Source organism: Lissotriton helveticus, chromosome 3_1 (assembly GCF_964261635.1).
Source record: "Lissotriton helveticus chromosome 3_1, aLisHel1.1, whole genome shotgun sequence".
Lineage (NCBI taxonomy): Eukaryota > Metazoa > Chordata > Amphibia > Caudata > Salamandridae > Lissotriton > Lissotriton helveticus.
The window spans coordinates 452,512,506-452,534,383 of record NC_136061.1 but is presented as its reverse complement, the minus strand read 5'-3'; the positions used below and the strand labels follow the sequence as shown (position 1 = coordinate 452,534,383).

General features: G+C 43.4%; 1 protein-coding gene across 1 annotated transcript in view; it reads right to left on the bottom strand.

Moving 5' to 3' along the window:
- The window catches only part of LOC144824601 (gamma-crystallin-1-like), a 55,793-nt gene extending 34,377 nt beyond the window's left edge, over positions 1-21,416 (bottom strand). The window contains exon 1 of the mRNA XM_078683654.1: positions 21,295-21,416. Coding sequence (XP_078539780.1) covers positions 21,295-21,303 — 9 coding nt within the window. The 5' untranslated portion in view covers positions 21,304-21,416. The remainder of the gene's footprint in view (positions 1-21,294) is intronic.
- Between the last annotated feature and the right edge of the window lie 462 nt (positions 21,417-21,878).

Genomic DNA, 21,878 nt, shown 5'->3' with positions numbered 1-21,878 from the left:
AAGTACTCTCTAAATTATGTTTTTCTTTATTCGAAAATAAACATATAAATGGGTATATATATTTCTCACAAACACATGTTTTTCCTCATATAATTTCCCCCAATGTATTATAGAACTACCATACCCCCTATAAAACAATAAATACACTGAAACTGCATGAATACTATTATTGAAAATCGTTTTTGAATACACTGTGCTCCAACATTTCGTACAAAAATATGTAAAAAATGTATTTTACTCATATATACATGGGGTTGAAAAATATAATCACGTAAAATGGGTTCATATATCAAATTCCTTTATAACATAGTGTCAAATATCCTATTCATTATAAGATTTTTTAGCATTTTTTACTAGATATGAAGTCTTCATGTATATCTGTTACATCGAACCTCTTAAATTATCAGGCAACTCTTCTTGTTGAAGCACAAGTGTTTGCAGGTGCCGACGCTCGTTTCGGTGCAAAGCGACCGAAGGGCCGTGCACCTTCCTCAGGGCACACACCATAAAAGTTCACGAGTGGAAGGGCAACCAAAATATATCTGATTACTTAGTACCATTGCATATAGAAACTGAACTCCAGCACTTCTTTAAACAGCGAAAATTCTGAAGAGTAATGGTAACAGAAATGTTAATACTCATACCAAATCAAGACACTTTACTTGGTGATGTGCACATGATAAAAATATGCTGAAACCGAATTCCCGTGCATTATCGGTTGTGCGCCGTATTGTTTTATCAGTCAAAATGCATGTTCATACAAATTTACTCAAAATTTCAATAGTAAATATGCAGTCTGAAACTAGTGACAATGTGCTACAAACTGATGCTTTAGTAATATATCTGTGACAGTGTCCTCCAAAATTCACTACAGACTACACATTACACTCATAAAGACGTTCCTGCTGAATAGGTCTGGTAAGAAAATGGCATTAGAGTAATGTTGAGGGTGACATTTTTGATGTCCAGTGTTCCTTGACTTTAATCTATATAATTTTCCGCCAATGGAGATATGTAGAGGCTTCTAAGGAAATCCAGCATCCACTAGTTCAATGAACTCATTGTTCAGATACAAGCTCAGATATACTCTTCCCCATGGTGTATGTCAGGGTCAGAGCAGGGGCGGCGTCTCTCAAAACAGGCTTTGTCTCAGTCCAGGCCTGTGGTAAAGTTACGAATTAAGGGAGTGTGAGGACATGTATATCTGTCTCAACCGCTGGATATGTATAATGCCCTTTCATTGTAGTATATTGCCTGTTTTTGATCTTGAAATTAATAAAACAGATTTGAATCTAAAACAGGCTTTGTCATCTGAAGCTGTTCTGAAAGTCTCTGTTGTAATTGTTAATGGTCCTGCTTTTGGGTCTGACTGGGCAGCTAGATTCTGGGATCTTGGATGTGCTTTTTCTCATCCAGCAGGAGCTCACAGCAGGTCTTTGTTACACAGGATATACGTATGGTTTACAGAAGCAGGTGCACATCTTTTCTCTCCCAGAGCGACGCCTCTCCTCTTCCTTATTACAGTAACATGCCTTCTTCTATGTAAGCACAGAGAGCTTCATCCAAAGTCAAATAAGTTCTCTCTTGAAGGCAGTGGAGGGCCATATATTTCTGCAGGCTTAGACTGCAGCTATATACTAGTGTCTAATCATTACGCTGCTTAAAAAGACTGTCAAAGCACTAAAAAGTGCATTTTTCGGGGCTCTACCACTGGTCCTATAAATGGTTCCCAGCCACTAGACTCTGTGAGTCCTTCCCCAGCTGCCTGTTACATGGCAGATGTTCCTGGTCTTCTCATGTCCATAGGTAGAGGGAAGTGCACAGGAACGTTTCTGTATACGAGGTGTGCATATGATGGACAGGCTTTGGGCTATCTATATTGGGAATCCAAGGCTAGTAGAAGAACAGGAAATCATGGAGAAAAAAAACGGGGCCACTGAGGCTCCAGCTAATTACAGCACTATTATAGGGACATTGTGTACTGGGAGTTGAAATGGACTAGCCTTTAAATCATCACAGCTGAATTTGCCTTTTGGTTCACAATACCCACATGCAAAATGCACAGCACTCAGAGAACAGAAGATTGCCTCATTCTGAGTGGCTTATCAAATGTTACTATGTGTGGAATGAAAAGGCACTTGCCACTGTGCTTATATTTTAGTTACCACCAATCATTAAACTCACAAATGTATATTAACCAATCTATATTAGCAGTGAGTGCACTCTTGGTCCCTATTGTGTAGCCGAGTACTCAACTTCACTAGTAGGAGCAATTGCAAAAACAAACTCTTGTCAAGTGTACTTGAGATGTCTAGGCCCACAAGGTAGGAAAAATATACAAAGTCAAATAGTAAACACATAGTGAAAGGAAGATACCACAGACCAGAATAACATAGGGTACTGAATTTTAACCAAAAATCCATATAAGTTCAACTTAACCTTATTGTGTGCTTCTTCAGCCACCTTTTTGCTGGCTCTCTGGCCACAAAAAACACAAAAATACTATTATTATTAAATTAAATTTGTAATGCGCTCAGATTCCCAAAAAGTGTGTTTTTTGCAATTTCACCCCAAGTGGGCTGGGGATGCTCAGACGTGAGTCCCAGGCTCTCCACACCACTGGAGTCAAGCTATCCAGGCTGATGAAGGTCGATAGCCAGAAACCGGTCCTTGGATGCTTAATTCCGGTCTGGGAAAGACATGGCTTGGTAGTTTGGACTGGACTGTTCCCATGAGGCACAGGGTCAGAGCTGATTTGCATATAGCCAGTGTCTAACCCAGGGTGGTGTGGAGTGCAAAAAAACGATGGATTTAGGCCCAGATCCTTGTACTGGGGTGAATGTATGACATTGTTCTACATTCTGTCCATCAACTGTGTTTTTTGCTTTAAATCATCTCAGCTGAATTTGCCTTTTGGTTCACAATACCCACATGCAAAATGCACAGCACTCAGAGAACAGAAGATTGCCTCATTCTGAGTGGCTTATCTAATGTTACTATGTGTGGAATGAAAAGGCACTTGCCACTGTGCTTATATTTTAGTTACCACCAATCATTAAACTCACAAATGTATATTAACCAATCTATATTAGCAGTGAGTGCACTCTTGGTCCCTATTGTGTAGCCGAGTACTCAACTTCACTAGTAGGAGCAATTGCAAAAACAAACTCTTGTCAAGTGTACTTGAGATGTCTAGGCCCACAAGGTAGGAAAAATATACAAAGTCAAATAGTAAACACATAGTGAAAGGAAGATACCACAGACCAGAATAACATAGGGTACTGAATTTTAACCAAAAATCCATATAAGTTCAACTTAACCTTATTGTGTGCTTCTTCAGCCACCTTTTTGCTGGCTCTCTGGCCACAAAAAACACAAAAATACTATTATTATTAAATTAAATTTGTAATGCGCTCAGATTCCCAAAAAGTGTGTTTTTTGCAATTTCACCCCAAGTGGGCTGGGGATGCTCAGACGTGAGTCCCAGGCTCTCCACACCACTGGAGTCACGCTATCCAGGCTGATGAAGGTCGATAGCCAGAAACCGGTCCTTGGATGCTTAATTCCGGTCTGGGAAAGACATGGCTTGGTAGTTTGGACTGGACTGTTCCCATGAGGCACAGGGTCAGAGCTGATTTGCATATAGCCAGTGTCTAACCCAGGGTGGTGTGGAGTGCAAAAAAACGATGGATTTAGGCCCAGATCCTTGTACTGGGGTGAATGTATGACATTGTTCTACATTCTGTCCATCAACTGTGTTTTTTGCTTTAAATCATCTCAGCTGAATTTGCCTTTTGGTTCACAATACCCACATGCAAAATGCACAGCACTCAGAGAACAGAAGATTGCCTCATTCTGAGTGGCTTATCTAATGTTACTATGTGTGGAATGAAAAGGCACTTGCCACTGTGCTTATATTTTAGTTACCACCAATCATTAAACTCACAAATGTATATTAACCAATCTATATTAGCAGTGAGTGCACTCTTGGTCCCTATTGTGTAGCCGAGTACTCAACTTCACTAGTAGGAGCAATTGCAAAAACAAACTCTTGTCAAGTGTACTTGAGATGTCTAGGCCCACAAGGTAGGAAAAATATACAAAGTCAAATAGTAAACACATAGTGAAAGGAAGATACCACAGACCAGAATAACATAGGGTACTGAATTTTAACCAAAAATCCATATAAGTTCAACTTAACCTTATTGTGTGCTTCTTCAGCCACCTTTTCACTGGCTCTCTGGCCACAAAAAACACAAAAATACTATTATTATTAAATTAAATTTGTAATGTGCTCAGATTCCCAAAAAGTGTTTCCCGGCGCCTAGCACGCAAGTTGCTAGAAAGCGAGTGGTTAAAAGCACATTTACTGCTAAAAAAAAGCCACGTTTTAAGATGACTTTGAAAGCTGAGATAAGACGAGTCATTTTTCAAAGACACAGGAAGAGAATTCCAGATTTTGGGGCCGAGACAAGAGAAGGAGCAACCTCCCATTCTTGTTAATTTGAATCTGGGAATAACAAAGTCCCCATGAGCTGTAGAGCACAGGGGACGAGAAGGAATGTAGGGATGGATGAGCTCTTGCAGATACGGTGGTGCAACCCCTTGTTTGATTTTAAAGATGTAACACAAAGTTTTAAATTTAATTCTTTGATCGATTCGTAGCCAGTGGAGGTCATGAAGATAAGGCTAGATGGAAGCCTGTCTGGGAACTTGGCAGAGAAGGCGTGCTGCAGAGTTCTGCACTACCTGTAACTTTCTCAGTACCATTTGACAACTACCAAGGTAAAGAACGTTGCCGTAATCGAGGCGAGAGGTGATAAGTGCCTGGACTACCGTGCGTTGGGTAGAGACAGGGAGCATCCAGATGATCTTATGAAGCCATCCCAAGATCGTAAAGCAGATGGCAGTCACATTAGCCGCCTGTTATCTCATGGAAAGATTTTCATCAATGATGAAGCCCAGTTTGCGGACATGAGTGACAGGAACGGGAAAGGGACCCATTTCGTGAGGCCAGTGGTGAGAGCCCCATAGGTCCTTATGCTTACCTAGGATAACAACCACCGTCTTGTCCCCATTCAACTTCAATAAATTGAGGTGCATCCACTCTGTCACTTGCCGTAGGCCGCATTGAAGGGCAGATGTTGTAGCGTCTTTGGTGGTGGACAATGAAAAAACAATCTGCGCATCATCAGCATATGAATAGAGGGATAATCCTGCCTCCTCCATGATTTTAGCCAGGGGTCTAACGTAGATGTTAAAAAGCAAGGGGCTTAAAGTGGACCCCAGTGGGACTCCGTGTGCTGATGCGCAGATCTTAGATGATGACTTGGCAGAAAAGACCTGAAAGGTGCGACCACTGAGAAAATGAGGCAAACCAAGATAAGGCAATGCTATCAAGCCCAAGTGACCTGAGGGCATTAAGCAAGATGTTATGTGACACAGTATCGAATGCGGCACTCAGGTCTAATAGAATGAGTGCCGCTGTTTCCCCTCGGTCAAGATGTTGGCGCAGCTTCTCAGTGACCCCAATCAGAGCAGTTTCAGTAGAGAAATTGGCTCTGAACCCGGATTCCGGATAACCGACTTTTTCTATGTGTTCAGTCAGTTGCATATAAATATGTTTTTCCAAAATGTAATGATACTGCAGTTTCCTCATGCTTCTCACCAGAGATGAAAAATGAACTGTCTTATTGCTTACTCCTCAACCTTCATCAGAGATCTGCCTTCCCCTCACAAAAGCAAATAAAGCATTTCAAGGCAGTGGTCAGTCTGATTGAGTCGCTGCCATCAGGCACCGCCTCCATTAGTCCTCGGGTCAGAAACCCCGTCACACAGTGGAATGCATTACAAGGAGCAATCACTGCCCACATGTTCCTGTGATTATAGTGATGCAAGTAATGTAATGAAGTCAACAGACACAGTTTCTGGCTGAAAGTACTTGTTGTCATCAGTAGATTAAGGGAAATTCATTGCACACAACTACAATGTCACAACAGTGAACAGACACCTCTGCACTAGTCCCATACACATAAATGCTTTTCTGAGCTTCTTAGATTTAAATCTGATGATTGTGCTCACAGCAAAGAGAGCATGCATCTTAAAAGTGGGTGAATCAGTCCCTTCCACCTGAGGAGTTTGTAAACTCCTCCAACCACCACATGTCAGTGTTTTGTTCTTGCATGTGAGAATTTGCATCCCCTAGCATGATTTTCGGGCTCTAGAACGGCTCCCAGGGAGATTTAGCAACACGGGCAGTAGTGGCAGGTCGTGACCGTTCGCATTGATAAAGCTGCCACTCAAGCAGAAAATCTACTTGAGTGGCAGAAAGAAGCAGCACCCTCTGGCATGCCATGTGGTGTCATATGTGTTAATTTTAAAGCACCAAACAAGCTCCTGGTGCTACAAAATCAGTGCAATCAATGCAACATGCCAAATCCCATCCGCTCCCAAACTCTGCAAAATCTCACAGGGTTTTTATGAAACTCTGCAGCATTCCACTGAGTGAAACTCCCCAAGATCCACTCACCTCTTCATAGAAAGGATGGTGAAACATATCCTCTAGTAAACATCTCTATTCACATGCCAAGATGGCAGTAGGTATTATACCCAATCTCTTACATATATTTATTTGGATTGTGAACTAGGACATTTTGGGGTAATTTTATATTCATGCAATGCAGTACACCAACCAAAGGTGCTGTGCAGTGCTGCACTGCATTATGGGAAAAGGTGAGAGTAGCACAGCACCATATTCCAAATTTGGCACAGATTTTCTTTCTCCCTGTGTTAGCACACATTAAGCGGTCCTACGCCAAAATATTCAGTATGGAACTTTGGGTGTATCTGTGATGTGAAGAATACATTTTGTACAGGAAGGAGAACCTCCCAGTACAAAATACAAAGCTTTGACATAGTACAGCAAAGATGCAAATTTATTTATGTTTTGGGAAAACCTATTCCTAAATTCATGTCAGCCTCGAGAAGGTGTAAATGTTTGCCAAAACACTGTCTATCAATGTTAGTGGGTAGGGATTTTCATCAAAACACTTGCATCAAATACCCATGCACTACCCATGATACGCTCCGTTGACACAATTAGCACAAATAGTTGCTTTTTGTTACTTTAAGGCTACTTTCCATCACAAAACTTACTTTTCGATGAAAAGCAAATCCCAAATCAAATCAATTTAAAGATAGTTTTATTCGGTCGGGACAGACAACCATAAAAGCGCACACATAATACAAAACAGTACAGTTCAAAGGTACATATTACTTTTAACATCTATGGAATTAATAATGGAGTTGGCAAAAAAAAGTAAAGTGCAGTGTGCAGATAAAAACCATGTCAAATAGCAGCTATTATATTTACATATGGTAATAGAAATGCTCAAAGTGCATTAACTCTTAACAGCAATACAATTACATCATACTAGGGAAAAGGAAATAAATAAAGTGCAATCTGTTGTAAACAATATACACCTAGGCACTATGGGGCATATTATCAAGGGGGTTTATCTCCGCTTTTTTGGCTTTAAAAGCCAAGAAAGCGGAGATAAAATGATCTCCCTATTACCTAGCTGTCGCTAACACCAGTTAGCGACAGCTAGTAGGAGATAGCGGCCATCTTGGGCCCCACTTTGCATGTCAGTGATATTTATCACTAATGACATGCAAAGTGGGCGTGCCAAGATGTTAGGGACTGGAAACAGTCGCTAACATCGCTATCTCCTATTACCAACTTTTGGAGATATTCGCGCTAAGCGCGAATATCTCCAAAAGCTAACACCTGCCCCATAGCAGTTCTTAGCCATGTTATCCAATGGGAGGTGGATAACATGGCTAAGAGCATTAGCTCGGTAATGCATGAATATCGCTGACTTTTCAGCGATATTCATGCATTGCGGCCGTTTTTTATCGCATTTGCGATAAACCTTGGTAATACCAAGGTTTATCTGCGGTAAAAATCGCCGCAGCTTAGCGGTAAAATTTTCTCTCTAACCAAGCAATAGCGATAATTATCGCTATTGCTTGGTAATATGCCCCCATGTAATTACATCAAGTATTACAGGAATTTTGAAAGTGCGAAGAGCTCAATGTAAACAGTCGACACATAAAATAAGATATCATTTAAAAATTACCCTGCTTAATTTGCACTGCCCATCCTGGACAAAGCTATATACGGAATAAAAACCATTAAAAAAGGATAGAGAGGGGGGCAAACCTTTAGAATACCATGCTCTTTCTGGCCCTGATTGAACTAAGAATAAAAGAAGCGGTATAAAAACAAATCCCCGACTCTTCCAGAGCCATCAATAAAGGACATAGCAGCTTTGATGGAATATACCTCATGTTTAAGAAAGAGCGGTTTAAGATACTTAACTCTATATGCCAAAAACAATTTACATAAAAGCATAAAGTGCGTGGTGCTTTGCTTTGAAGATCCATCACACGGTCACGGGAAAGAGGGGTGTTTTTTCATAGTGGGGAATGCAATCAGATGATGCACTAGGTCGAGCCGCATTCTGGTTAAAACAAAACGGTGGGAACTTCTAATGACAAGTTTAAGATAGCCTTGAAGACCCATAGTAACAGCATACATTTGATGAAATTGGAATGTTTTCTGCTTCAAGATTAAATCTTGCCTTTTTTTAATCCTATAAATCAGGAAAGTACTTTTCACTTCCTTTTTGGATAAGGACGGGAAATTACTAGGGTCCCCTGTAACCGGTATGTCAAAGATGTCATCAAAGGTTTTAGTAATATATTTAAGCCAGGGTATCCTACTGGCGTTATCCAACCTTAGGCAGTTGTTTATGATAGCCTTAGTGAACAGGGTCTCTTCATAGGACCAAATAGATCTCCACAGCTGTAGCGGTCTCATGGCTACACGGTCCAACAAATGGTTCAGGCCCACTTCACTATGCATGACTTCCGTAGAAGCAGAGGCTGGAAAGCATAGAAGTTTCTTTAAGAAGATACTAGCAGCCCGCCCCAGCGTTGCCCGGGGCAGAAGGGGGCTGGGGGCAGCATCGCAGCAGGAGAGGCACAGCAGAGTGGCTGGGAGCAGCAGAGCGTACTTACAGTGTGCCCTTGCTCCGGTTTTGTTAATCCTGGCCGCTTATGCCCACGCTCTTGTCCGCTGTTTCCCCAGACGTCCTGACTTTGAGGAAAAGGCTTGCGAGCACTCATGGCCCCCGCACGCCCGTCGCACCGCCCGTCCCTTGGTGCGCATCCGCGGCTTTTGTCCGCTGTTTCCCCCGACGTCCCGACTTTGAGTAACAGGCTTGCGAGTACTCATGGCCCCCGCCCGTCCCTCTGCCCGTCCCTAGGTGCGCTCCAGTGGCTGCTTGACTTACCTCAGCCGCCTCTCCTCCCCGCGCTGCTGAGTTTACTGCTCCACTGCTCCTCCGCTTCTCGCCGCTCCTCACCGCTTGTCCGCTGCTCGCCGCTCCTCCCCGCCTGTCCGCAGCTCCTCCCCGTGCTCATGTCTGCCGCTCTTCCTCTTGCTCCTGAACGCCTCTCCTCCCAGCGCTCCCGATGTCATCACGCACGTCGCGGCCGGCGCTACTTGCAAGGGACTACTTTTTTTTATTCCTACATTTTTTAAAGAACGTATATTTTTTATTTGTATATAGCCTATGTCCTTCTGCTTGCCCTGAGGTTTTCAAAGATGTCTTGGGTGTTTGGATTGGTGGTGTACTTTTCGAGTTTACCTGGCTCAAAGGACACAGTTCTCTCTTTATAATAGTAGTATAGATTCTCTTCGATTTGTAATGCCCCACATAGTTGATGACCCCAGATTCCTGCACCGTAAAGTGCCACTCAAGTACATCTGCCTTTATAGATGTCAATCATTTCTTTAACCCGCCAATTACCTAAATTTGCTGAAAATTTAAAAACGCCATAAATACTTTTCCTCAGTTTTGCCCTTACCAATGACTGTTCATACTTCTATTCCCCATCTGATGAAAATGAAATGCCTAAATAGCAGAATGACTCCACGTTAGTTATTTTGAAGCCCTCTATAATGAATGGTCTCTGATTTCTATATTTCTCACCACACACCATAGTGAATGTTTTAGTTGTATTAATCAGTAGCCTCCTGTACTTGATAAAGTTAGCAAACCCTTCAATTAGCTTCTGGAGCCCCACCGGTGTTCTTGACAACAGAACGGCATTGTCTGCATAAAGCAGAACTGGTGTCTCTTTGCCATCCACCAGAGGGGAGTCCACAGGGATCTTTTTGAGGGCCTCATCCACTCCATTAATAAATAAGGTAAAAAGAAGTGGGGCCAGCACACAGCCTTGACGTATCCCTCGTTTAACTTTAAAATTGGCGGTGCATTCCCCATGTTGACTGTACCGGACTTTGGCTGATAAGTTTTCATACAGCCTGGCTAAGAAATAAATTATTGCTTTTGGTGCCCCAACGTTAACTAAAACGGGCCATAAAACACCATTATTAACCACATCAAAAGCACTACTTAAATCAACAAAACATAAAAAGAGCCGCCCCTGTTTAGCTTTGGTGTATTTTCCTAATATAAGCTCCAGGTTAATGCTTTGTTCCAAGGTACCTAACCCCTTTCTGAAGCCGTACTGGGATTGGGCTAAGATGTTTTTGTCCGAGACCCACTCCTCCAATCTGTTTAATAGGACCTTGCTCATAATTTTGACTGAGGAGTCAAGTAGAGAAATGGGCCTATAGTTCTGTGCCTCAGATTTATTACCCTTTTTGTGAATTGGGATAATTACAGATTCTCCCCAGGTGGGCGGACATCCCTCAGTCACAGCTGCATTGAAGACCAGGGTAAGTATTGGTCCCCATAGCATGGAACTTACGTGGGTCATGAGTTTCCGGACAGAGTAATTTTAAGGAATTTACTGTTCACGGTGTCCCAGAATAATTTATGATTGGCAGTTATTGCCGCAAGGTCGAGATTATCCCATGCTTCTTGTTGCAGTTCAGTCTTCCTGCGTCTGACATTTCACTTATATTCAGTTCTAAAGCTACGAATGACTGAGCTATCCCTGGGTTTAGATGAGAAGGCTAATTTCAACTTATTCAATGATACCGTGCAAGAACGGTCAAACCATCCCCTATCATGTTGTTTTTTTATTGGAAATAGGCGTAGTAAGGACTTCTGAGATTAAATTGTTAATTAAAGTAAAATTGGCTAATGTCTCAGTCGGTTGGATAGTAAAAGATAAATTATCATGGATTGCATTTCGACATACCTGGACTATTTTTTTTGTTAATTCAGCCGAATTTTCTCCCTTCCACCTAATTCTAGTGCCATTGGGGCGTGTTGGCTCGATATTATTATTTACAACAGTACCCGAATCAGTCATCTTATTTCCCCAAACATACAGTTCCAATGAGATTGGATTATGATCGCTTATTGGTAATACGACAATCTGCGGGATAGTACATAAGTTAGCAATATTAGCTGAAACCAAAACATGGTCTATACTACTCTCGGAGGATCTCCCTGTTAAAGTCGGGATATCCTTCCCATTCGCGTCCTTAGCACAATGCAGGATTGCCAGAACAAATTTGATCATAAAAGTGTTTAAGGTGTTACCATATACACAGTGCGAAAAGTGTAGACAATCGTCCCCTGCATCAGATAAGAACCCGCTTGCTTTGGTCATAGACAATGAACATAAGGACAGATTGAAATCCCCCAACCAGACCATGTTCACATTGGTAGAATCTATGTTAATCAATTTGCATAAATCATGTCTCAGATCTATAACCAGACTATGACGGGTAGAATTGAAAATATTATTGTAAAAATTGATCAACAAAATATCTCGACTGCCCTTATGTTTAATCAATAATAACTGTGCAAAATGTCCTACTACAGTGCTGTTCGTGACTTTAACTGGGAGGTTATTTTTCAATAAAATTAACAGACCCCCTTTAGCTCTGCCTGACGGTGATGGTAACGGGGGAAGGTTATAAGCCGTATATCCATCTACAAATACGTCTCTAGTGCTCCATGTTTCTTGGAGACACACTATATCATATTTATTAATGAAATCCTTCCAGACTGGCATATTGATCTTATTGGCCAGGCCGGCCATATTCCAAGTTACGATTGAGAAACCACCCCCTTGGTTAAGTAACACAGGGTTATCTATGGTACCTTTGCTGACTGGAACGGTGGGTACTACTGGTGACGTTGGTAGTGTACCCTCAACTACCATACCAATATTTTTACACACTTCCTCCTTATCCTTGGTTACTTTCCTATTTATAAAATCATTATTTTCTGGGGTTGACCTAAAATTTACAGGCCTAGTTCTTTGTAACCTGGACTCTGATGGTACCTCGATGGAACAGTAAATATTTCTAGTTTCGATATCAGGGGACTTAAACTGGACATCCCCCCCAGACTGTTGAATGGGGGTCAGTCAGTCGTTACAGTCCATTGTGCTCAGAGCTTGGTACCTATTAGATAATAGGGGCGTGTGACGGGTATCCTGAGTAGTGATGTTGTTAGGTCTACCGGGTTGAAAGTTCCTCCCTCCTAATGAAGTGTTACCAAGATGTTTATAGAAATATCCAAGCGGGTAGAGCGAGATAGATTGCTCTTAACAGGTATTCCATGCGGCTCTCTCAAGGGACGTCTGCGCCCAGATTGGATTCTTAAAATTAATTATTACGCAGTCCCCTTGCATGGTTTTTCTAGATGGACCTATCCACTGAACCCTTGTGGTCAATAGAATTTGTTCCCCCTGGTCCACAGGAAAGTCGCAGTGGTCATATAGCCAATGGAGTACCTTGTACTTCAGGGAGCCATGATTTTCCGTTTGCCCTATCCCCAGAGGTGGAACTTTAACCATGAGTGCTACATAGGGGCTGCAGTCTGGCGGCAAGTTAATCACATTCTGCTCTTTCTGTACTTGAAGTCCCTTGGGCTTATTTACGAATTGGTATCTAAATGACTGCCTTTGTTATTAGGTTGTGAAGTACTAAGTTGTGCACTCCCTTTAGAGTTTGGGTTAACAGGGTTATCCTGCGAGAGATTGATCAGGTTACTTGGTACTGCTGTTGTCGCATTAGGGTGTTTGGATTGGGTGTAACCACTACAGGTGTTTGTACCAGGGATACAGTACCCAAATCCCTGGTTTGGCTAATCCGCGATGTCATGAGGGTACTCAACTTCTCAACTTCTATTTATTTATTTATTTATTGCCATTTATAAAGCGCAACAAATACCCGCAGGCGTCTCGGCGCTAGACCATTTGCATAAATTCAGCTCGGTGTTATATGCTCCAAACGATTTCATTGTAATTTTAATGGAAGCTATTGATTAAACAGCCAAGTCTTTAGTCTCTTGTGAAACTGGAGGAGTGAAGGACTTAATCTAATGTCTTGAGGCAAGGTGTTCCATAATTTAGGGGCTGCGACCAGAAACGGCGATCGCCCCAGGACACTGTTTTGGAACGTGGGATCACTAGCTGGTTAAGATTGGAGGACCAGAGCTGTCTGGAAGGTTGATAGGGAACCAACTGGTCCATTAGAAAGTGCGGACCTTGATTGTTTAGGGCTTTATACACTGTGCAAAGTGATTTAAACTTGATCCTGTTCTGGATCGTCAGCCAGTGGAATCTTTTAATAGTTTCTGATATGGCCGCGAATTTAGGTGTTCCAGAAAGCAGACTTGCTGCGGCATTTTGTATCGACTGCAACTTCCTCGTGACCCTAACCTGAGTGTTTAAAAATAGGCCGTTGCAGTAGTCGAGGGATGATAAGACCAAGAAACTAACCAGAGTTTTGGTGGCTGCCGCTGGCAGGAACGGACTGATTTTCCTAATCATGCGTAATTTAAAGTGGGCTGTAGTTGCCACTTTGTTCGCATGATCCATAAAGTTAAGGCCCTCGTCAAAGGTAACTCCCAAGTTCCTAACCTTAGCTGCTGGAGTTGGAGGTGCTCCAAGTGTGGGTGGCCACCAAGATGATGACCAAACTGGTAATAGAGGTCCGAAAATAACTACCTCAGTTTTTTTGGAATTGAGCTTCAGGCAATTTGTTGCCATCCACTCTCCAATTTCCAGCATTCCGTTTTGGAAGCGTTGGGCCACCTCCCCTCTGTCACCTTTAATGGCCAGTACCAATTGCGTGTCGTCCGCATAAGAGGTTAGGCTCATCCCATGTGCTTTGATGACATTAGTAAGGTCCGACACATAGATATTAAATAGTGTCAGACTAAGGGATGAGCCCTGAGGTACTGGCAATGAGAGCTTAGCAGATTGGTAGGGCCCTAGAGTGACAGCCTGGGTTCTATCTTTGAGAAACGAAGCGAGCAGATCTCTTTCCGACACGGCCGACCAGGATCTTATGGTCGACCGTGTCGAAGGCCGCTGATAAATCAAGCAATACCAATACTGCTGTCCCACCCTGGTCTCGAATTGCTCTCACATCATCTGCGGCTTTAATTAAGGCCGTTTCGGTACCGTGATACTTTCGGAAACCGAATTGTGTATCGTCCAGCAATCGGTGTTTCTCGATATGCTCCGATAGTTGTAAGTTCATGGCTTTTTCAGCCACTTTAGCCACAAAAGGGAGGCTAGCTATTGGCCTGTAGTTTTTTAATTCAGTTTTGTCCAGGCTTAGTTTCTTTAGAAGAGGTTTCAATAGTGTATTTTTTAGAGAGTTGGGATATGTCCCGGAGCTCAGAATAGAATTGCAGACTTGTGTGATGACCGGAATAATAGAATCCATCACTGGAGAAAGAACTGAGAAAGGACAGGGGTCCAAAGCTGATCCTGTTTTAATAGTGGAAACAATGGTCCTTATATAGTCATTTGTTAGAGATTTGAAGCTAGTAAAGGCGATTGCTGGATGTATACTGGAAGGAGAGGGCTTCGTTATAGTGGAGTTAGAGGTAAAGGCTTAGTAGATATCGTCCACTTTGGCAAAGAAGAAATTGGCCAGGGCATCACACATTTCTTGGGATGGGGTGGGATCAAGTCAGGAACGTTGCCTGACAAAGTTTTAGTGATCTCGTATAATTGTTTGCTTGAGTTTTTGGCTTGCTCAATTTGATCTGAGTAAAATGACTTTTTGGCCTTTACAATCATCGCTTTATAAACGGCCAATGATTCTTTGTAACGGGTCCTACTTGCTGTATCATAGGTTTTCCTCCAATGCCTTTCGCAGTTCCTATTGTGTTGTTTTTGCGTTTTTAGTTCATCCGTATACCACGGGGCAGTTGGAGTAGATCTGTTCTTAGATATAGACTTGGTAGGAACTAAAGAATTAGTGGCATGTCCTAGCCAGTCCTGGAATTGTTGTGTTGCCGTAATCGGTTCGGAGGACACCAGAGGTCGCGTACTATCCAACAGTGTTTCTAGATCTAGCTGGTTTATGTTCTTCCAGGCTTTAAAAGAGCCGAGACCGGGAGAAATGACTTTCTTACTCGAGGGGGCCTTTATTGTCATTGCTCTAAATATGGCATAATGGTCGGTCCACGGCATCGGTAAAATGTCTGATACCTGTAAACCCTCAACATTAGGGAATATGCCGTCTAAGGTGTGCCCCGCCGAATGGGTGGCCGAGGCGACCAGTTGTCTAAGCCCCAATGTCTCCATATCTGAGATAAGAACAGAACTGTCTTTCTGGTTATTGTCTTCTAAATGGAAGTTCATGTCGCCCAGGATCGTGAAGGAATCCTCGGTGGTAAGTGATTCCAGCATTGTACTTAGGTTCGCTAGGAAGCCTGTCTTAACTCCTGGGGGTCGATATAAGAGTACCCCCTTAAAGTTGCAAAGGGCACTGAGCTTGATTCCAAAATGCAGGGCTTCACAAGAGGTGTCAGGAATGTGTGAGGTTATAACAGTGAACCTTTCCCTGGCTATAATAGCCAGCCCTCCACCTTTTTTCCTGACTCTGTCCTGTCTATAAACTTTGTAACCACTAGGTGTTGCGATCACTAGATCAGGTTCCGAAGAATCGTCGGTCCATGTCTCCGTAATGAAAAGGAGATCCAGGCTAAAATCGGTGATAAGATCTGCTATTTCCTGACTATGTTTGCACACTGAGCGCGCATTAATAAGGGCAATAGTAATGGATGTATCTCTACACTTGGTTTGTATCTTGTCGTGCGTTCTAACATTGTTTGTTAATATCGCGCTATTACAGTGTGAGCAACGCAGTACTGCTTCATTTGAGGTTAGAGTTGGGTCATGTAATATACAGCCTGAAGCCAGGGGTGGTCGGAGATCCATCAGGGAGGAACGGGAATAGACCAGGTGTCGATTGGTGTGAGTTGGGCCAGGGGTCATGGCCCTGGGCCCGGTCCTGGCGCGGACGGGCGCAGACGGGCTTGCCTTTGGCGCGCCATAGGCGCGCCCGCTGCGCGGACGGGAAGGTCTTATGCTTTTGTACATGTGAGGATCGGATTGGAGGGGGGGAAGTGCCCAACAACTACACCGCAACCCTATCTCCCAGCAAGATGGCGGCTGAGGTGGGTCGAGTCAGGTGTCAGCGCCAGGAAAACGGCAGCGCTGTGGGCAGGGAGAGCGAGATTAAGGATCTCAGTGCGACGCTAATCTCGCGCTGAGGTGAGGGGCAATAATTAATAAAGTACTGTCTAAAATATTTACAGCTTTTTAAAAGACGCTATTATCAATCAGTACCGTGCCTTCAGTTCAAGGTGCTGAGAGGAGCAAAGATCCCCCGGCTTCCGCCTCAGGGAGAAAATACACAAATGTCACGAAGGATAGATTCTCACCCTTAAGTAACCTAGGAGGGGGGAGTGCCCAACAACTACACCGCAACCTACCTCCCAGCAAGATGGCGGCTGAGGTGGGTCGAGTCAGGTGTCAGCGCCAGGAAAACGGCTGCGCGGTGGGCAGGGAGAGCGAGATTAAGGACCTCAGTGCGACGCTAATCTCGCACCGAGGTGAGGGGCAATAATTAATAAAGTACTGTTTAAAATATTTACAGCTTTTTAAAAGACGCTATTATCAATCAGTAGCGTGCCTTCAGTTCAAGGTGCTGAGAGGAGCAAAGATCCCCTGGCTTCCACCTCAGGGGAGAAAATACACTAAACTTAGTGTATCTAGTTTCATAACCAGAGGTTTAAGCATGGATTCCAATTTCTGGGTTAATGAGGAAATGATATGTTTAGTAAAATCATCATCTATATTGGTGGGGATAAAACTATTATCGGTGGTCTTGACCTGATGGCGAGTTAAAGGTCCCTTTCTTGATTTACTGTTATTCCCTGATTTAGCTTGATCTTTTCTACAATTTCTTCTCCTTTTCGGTGTAGGGGGAGCACTAGAAGTAAGGGTTTGCGATTGCTCATCCTGCAAGGATATATCTTGTGAGGGCAGGGGGGGTCTTGAATAGCCTGTACTATAGGTGCCTCACAGTGTGGGTTGTCTGGGGCAACAATTGCCTCCAGTTCCGATATAACCTCAGACCCAGAGGTAGCCCCCAGTGACAGTCGACGTTCCGCCCTTGATATTTCCACATTAATAGCGCTTACAGCCTTGATCAAGTGTTCATCGATGGTGGGGCCATGGTTAGGCTTGGGTTTAGGGGTTTTCTCTAGTTTCCGTTTCGACATAGTCAGCCAAAAGTACCAGATAGTCAGGCGACATATCTAGAAAATGGCCACACAAAACCTGCTTAAAAAACAAACCAAAACTGTGATAACTGTAGTCAAATAAGTGCTTTAAGCTGGTGACTGGGCCACTAAATCTAAATGGCTAGTGCCCCGGTCCCTATATCCGTGTGCAGAGTCACCTCGGTGTCCTGGGTCAGGAAAGGTTAATAGGGTGGCCGAGCCCTGCCTCGGACCGTCACGGACGACCGCAGACGGCCTCGCCCTTGTCCCGGACTTGTCCCGCGCGCGTCCCGCGATGCAGGAGGTTCAGCGCTCCTTTGAGCACCTCAGGGCGCGGAAGTGGGCGGAGGTGGGCGGGATGACCAGCAAGGTGTCCTGGGGGATGTAGTCTCCCCGCTCGGCAGCCGCGTGGTGATTCAAAGTAGCAGCGGCGGGGGAGACTGATGGCAGGAGCCCCCCAGGAAGATCAGCAAACAGGTAGGGATGAGTGTCACACCAGATTCGCCAGCAAATGCCCACGCTCCGCCGAAGGTTCACCGCTCCTTTGAGCGCCTCAGGGCGCGGAAGTGGGCGGAGGTGGGCGGGATGACCAGCAAGGTGTCCTGGGGGATGTAGTCTCCCCGCTCGGCAGCCGCGTGGTGATTCAAAGCAGCGGCGGCGGGGGAGACTGATGGCAGGAGCCCCCCGGGAAGATCAGCAAACAGGTAGGGATGAGTGTCACACCAGATTCGCCAGCAAATCCCAAATCAAAACTTCACACCAGTTTGTGTCCGTTTTGTGACTCATACCCAGTGCAAAGTGAAGATTAATTTGACCCTTTGTGCTTAAACACTTAACTGCATAGCATTTGGAAAATTATTACAATGCGCAATTAGCAGTGCTCTAGCAGCAGGCCCCAGGCGCATGGCTTACTGCAATGAATTAATTGAAACCATTCTGGAGGGAGATTGGGTGGCTTGGAGCTGAGGGGAACTTTTCACTGCAAGGGAACACTAACCGCAATGACATTGGTAATAAGTGGTAAGATTTCAAAGTTCATCCGGTAGGTTTTGCTCTTCTGAAGGACAAGGCATAGTTTATCAGCCTGGTCTCAGATCCTTGGTAAACTGAGGCTAAGCTACGTTGTAGTAGAGTTGTGCATCACTAGTCACCTATTCAGTCAGTGGAAGAAGGGAAATGAGAGTAATCTTCTGAGCAGTACTGGCTGCTTGACTTCACCCATTATCTGTGGGGTGAGCTAAATTTCAAAATAATATACAAGACTTCTTTTTCTCATGTTTCCTTAGGTGGGTAAATGGCAATAGCCAGTGATCATAGCTAAAGGCCTGGTTGGCTAATTTTTCTGGCATAGGCATCACTACATAAGCATTTCATACCACTAATTTGTTTAAGTGATATTGTCACCATTACACCGCTTGAAAGGCACCTATCTTTTAATGAAACATAATTCATGTAAATCGATGCATTCCATAATTTCACCAAATATTTTGAGATCTATTTAGCTACATTTCTAAATAGACAATGTGTTGTCCAGTTTTGATATTTCTGCATTACTTTTCTTAAAAATTGTGTTCATCAGCATTGTGGTCGTGTATAGCTCTGAGGCTCGGTATTATTGAAAAGCTGATGATGGAACTCATCTCCTAGTGTGAGGGTTACCATGAAATACAGTAAAAATTGTCGCATGCTCTGTCCTTCACGCATCACTGAGATGTGTGAATACATCGTTAATGAAATTGACATGCATAGTATATAGCCTAGAGTGTACTAGAAGTCGCAGCCAATGTTAACTATAGAAAGGGCTGCCAATCCCTAATAATGAAGTATCAATTACTGTTGTGTCTCAACACCCTATCACACGACTATTTCTAGGGTTGATCAGCCGGTTGCTAAGCACATTGGTAAGCTAAGACTTTTTTTCTGTCAACAAACTAAGAATATATAGGGGAATACAGGTCATCCTTTGACGACTCTTCGGCTATTGGCTGGGGCATTGTCAATCAGCCCACAAGCGTATTTTAGTCTGAGCGTCTTTCTACTGGCTGTTTGAAACTATTCTCTCTCCTCTAATGGGATGCACGGGGGGCTATTGTACATCTAAAATGCTTGGTCATTCATCATACATTCACTATCCATTTCTGATAAGCACAGTAACCAATCACACATCTGTCCTGCTGCTGAGCCACAGCTAACATTGTGATGGCACCTGACTACCCTTCTACCCCACCACCAGAATGCTCTCAGGTCACTGCTTCCTTACAGTGTACCCGCGGCACTGCTTTAATCCTCACCTGGTGCCTTCTATCCCCTGCCAGCGGCTACTACTGAGACATCCTAGCAGCTGCTGCCCGCTGCAAAAGAACATTGGTAACTCCAGTGAGTGTGGCTTATAAATCTCTATCTGAACCAGACCTGTTCGATTTACAAGAACGGTGGAACACACATGGATCCCTCTCAGCAATGATTTCCCAAAATACTCACAGTAGAACTTTTGTTTGAAGGAAAGTGTTAAATGGTGTGATTTAATTTTGTTTTTGCTATTTTTGCATATTTTTTTATTGAAAGAATGGATGAGATAATCTACAACCCACATTTAAATGATTAAATGTACAGAAAAACAATAGACATGCCAAAAATATCAAACACTCTTTGACCGCTTAAGTCAGTCACTCAGAAAGCTACATCACCCTAAAGACAAAGAAAGGGATGGTGGGTGGGAGGGGGGATAGAGGAGCCAGGAAGATGAAAACTGTGAGGGGAAAAGTCTAAAAACAGTAGGGCGTCAGTTTTGCGCTTTCGATGCTTCACTTTTTGTGACACATCAGCGGCGTAAAACATGCCTCCTGTTGCGCACTAAGCAGATGCGTCACTTTGTAAACCCCTGCGCTACATTATACCTGCGTCAGGTATAATGTATGCAGGGGGGGCAGTCCCCCGCAAAAACCCTTGTAGAAGTGACGCAGTAAAATCATGCGCCTGACTCATAGCAGGCGTAAGACTGACGCAGGCCGTTTCACATGTGGCTTGCCCCATGTGAAAGGACGCATTGCTGGAGTTGTGTCACTTTTGTCACACACTTCAGCAATGCATCACTTTTGCGATTACATATACGTCAGAAAAACTGACATATCAGTAACTCCTTGCGACATGATGCGTCGTACATTAAATATGACGCATCAGATATGTCGCAAGGAGTGCGCACTGAGAAGTGACGCATCGCTGCTTTCATACAGCGATGCGTCATTTCTCATAAATGAGGCCCTGTGTATTTAGCAGGTACGAAAGGAGATATCAGGGTGAGCACTGGGAGAAATACAAAGATCGATCATTCCCGGAACGTATGCAGTCAATCTCATTGGTGATTTAGAAAAATTGTCTCTCACAAGCATTGCAACCTATCCTGGCCTGCTTCCACCTGTCCATAAGTTTGGAACAAATAATGCAATTATGGCACAGTGCTCTAGGAAAGGCTAAATACGTTTTTCTTTGAGCTATGACCACCCACATCAGAAAAGTGTACCAATGAACTGTTCAAAGCACATGAATCTATCTCAGCCGTCTGTATTACAACATAAGGTAACAATTAACTCTGTTTATCAAACCCTTGAGGGATCCTAACAAATGAGTAATTGATATTATAGCGACATTCGGGACAATAAGACTTGAGGAATTTCTAAAGCTAAAGCCCGACATGTTGCCTTACCTTTCCCATGTTGGCTGGTGTCAGTCAGAAGCTGTGTACTCAGTGCTCAGAGGCCCCAGCCCTTTTATACACCGTGGGCACAAAAGCTGAAGTCTGGAAACAATGAACCTCGCTCAAGCCCTGGAAGGGAATGTATAGCTTTCTGTATTGTTGCACTGTAATTGGGAAACAGTCTTCTTTTTCAGATTCTTTTTTCTGTTTTTGCTTAATGTTGGTTAAACCTAACTGCTGACACTTTGCGTAGAATACAGGTTTCTGGAACCATTTTGTCAGCTCCTGAGCAAAACAATGTGAAATATTTCTGGAAGCCTAACACATGGAGAACGCTTTCATATTTTGAATGTGTTCATAGAGCTTTAAGGGAAACATTTATTGTTTTGTCATAGCGAGGTCTGATACTTTGTTAGTCTATCCTTAAATCCCTAAATTAAAGGTTTATTCGATAACCAAATATGTTAAACTAAGGTAAGAGGATGTGGTCATTCAAGATCCCACAGATATCTTCCACAAATGTTATTATGGCACTTTTGAATTCCTAGAAAATATATAAGTATATCTCCAATATAGAATCACCAGTCCAGTTT